At 34.1% G+C, this 953-nt stretch overlaps 1 protein-coding gene across 1 annotated transcript; it reads right to left on the bottom strand.

Moving 5' to 3' along the window:
* Positions 1 to 4: 4 nt before the first annotated feature.
* Positions 5 to 748, bottom strand: LOC107682619 (taste receptor type 1 member 1-like; the record flags this gene model as incomplete). The annotated part of the gene is made up of 3 exons (XM_016478802.1): positions 5 to 103; positions 206 to 503; positions 601 to 748. Coding segments are annotated over 3 exons (545 nt in total), but the record flags the coding sequence as incomplete, so codon positions are not given.
* Between the last annotated feature and the right edge of the window lie 205 nt (positions 749 to 953).

Genomic DNA, 953 nt, shown 5'->3' with positions numbered 1-953 from the left:
GAATAATCATCTCTATCAGGTCTTTGTTGCTAGGGATTGTTCTTATAAAGGAAGGATACATACGTTTATTGCTTAATGCATAGCTAGAAGCTCCATAATTCACCTTTGAAAGAATAGAAAACATTCCAATTGATTAGCATTATATAGTAAGTTGGTAGTCCTGAACAAAAGGAAGTAAACAGTTTGAAAAAAAAAAAGAATTTACCAATGGTATAAGGTCCATTGTTATTAATGGTGCAATGGCAATAGTGCTTGTGCTTCCATATGGCCCTGTTAAGGCAATCACTTTAGGCTGATAGTTGTTGAGTTTTTCTTTAGATTTTATTAAGCCATTATTTGAGATAAAACTGAAGACTGAATGGAAATTTTTTGAGTCAGTACAGTGGTCAAAAATCTCATATCCCAGAGAAACGTTGGGCAGAAGAGTTGTGGAGTTATTAATCTCCTCAATAGCAAACCTCATCACTTGCAACATCTGATAGCCAGATTTTGAGAAAGTGTATCTAGAAAATATCAGTTAAGTGAACAGAGCTTAATCAAATCTTTGTTTTAGAAATGTGACTTGAAACAAAATACTGCAGCAAAAAGATGCTTACTTACCTTAAACATTGAATGGCTTCTGGGGAGGACAAAGGAGTTGCATGTTGAACTTCGTGTAAAGCAAAAAGGCCACCCAATAAGTAATCTCCCTTCAAGCTGAAGTCAGATTCTAAGCAAAACACATTGAAAAACAAACAATTAATAAAGGCTGGAAGGAAAGAGCAAATGCTACTCAAATGCATGGTTTATGGTGGACCGTTGGTTGTGAAACTGAAGTCAGTAGTGGCAAAAATGATAGAAGTCAGGCTCATATAAAACTACTGAATTTGCTTAAAACACAATTCAATTTGCTTAAACCACTATATTCACTGATACAAAAGACAATTTCCATATCTAAACTCAAAAAAAAAAAA

This window comes from Sinocyclocheilus anshuiensis, unplaced genomic scaffold (assembly GCF_001515605.1).
Source record: "Sinocyclocheilus anshuiensis isolate Anshui unplaced genomic scaffold, SAMN03320099.WGS_v1.1 C32411030, whole genome shotgun sequence".
Classification (NCBI taxonomy): Eukaryota; Metazoa; Chordata; class Actinopteri; order Cypriniformes; family Cyprinidae; genus Sinocyclocheilus; species Sinocyclocheilus anshuiensis.
The sequence above is the reverse complement of the archived record's forward strand: the minus strand, read 5'-3'. Positions and strand labels throughout refer to the sequence as shown.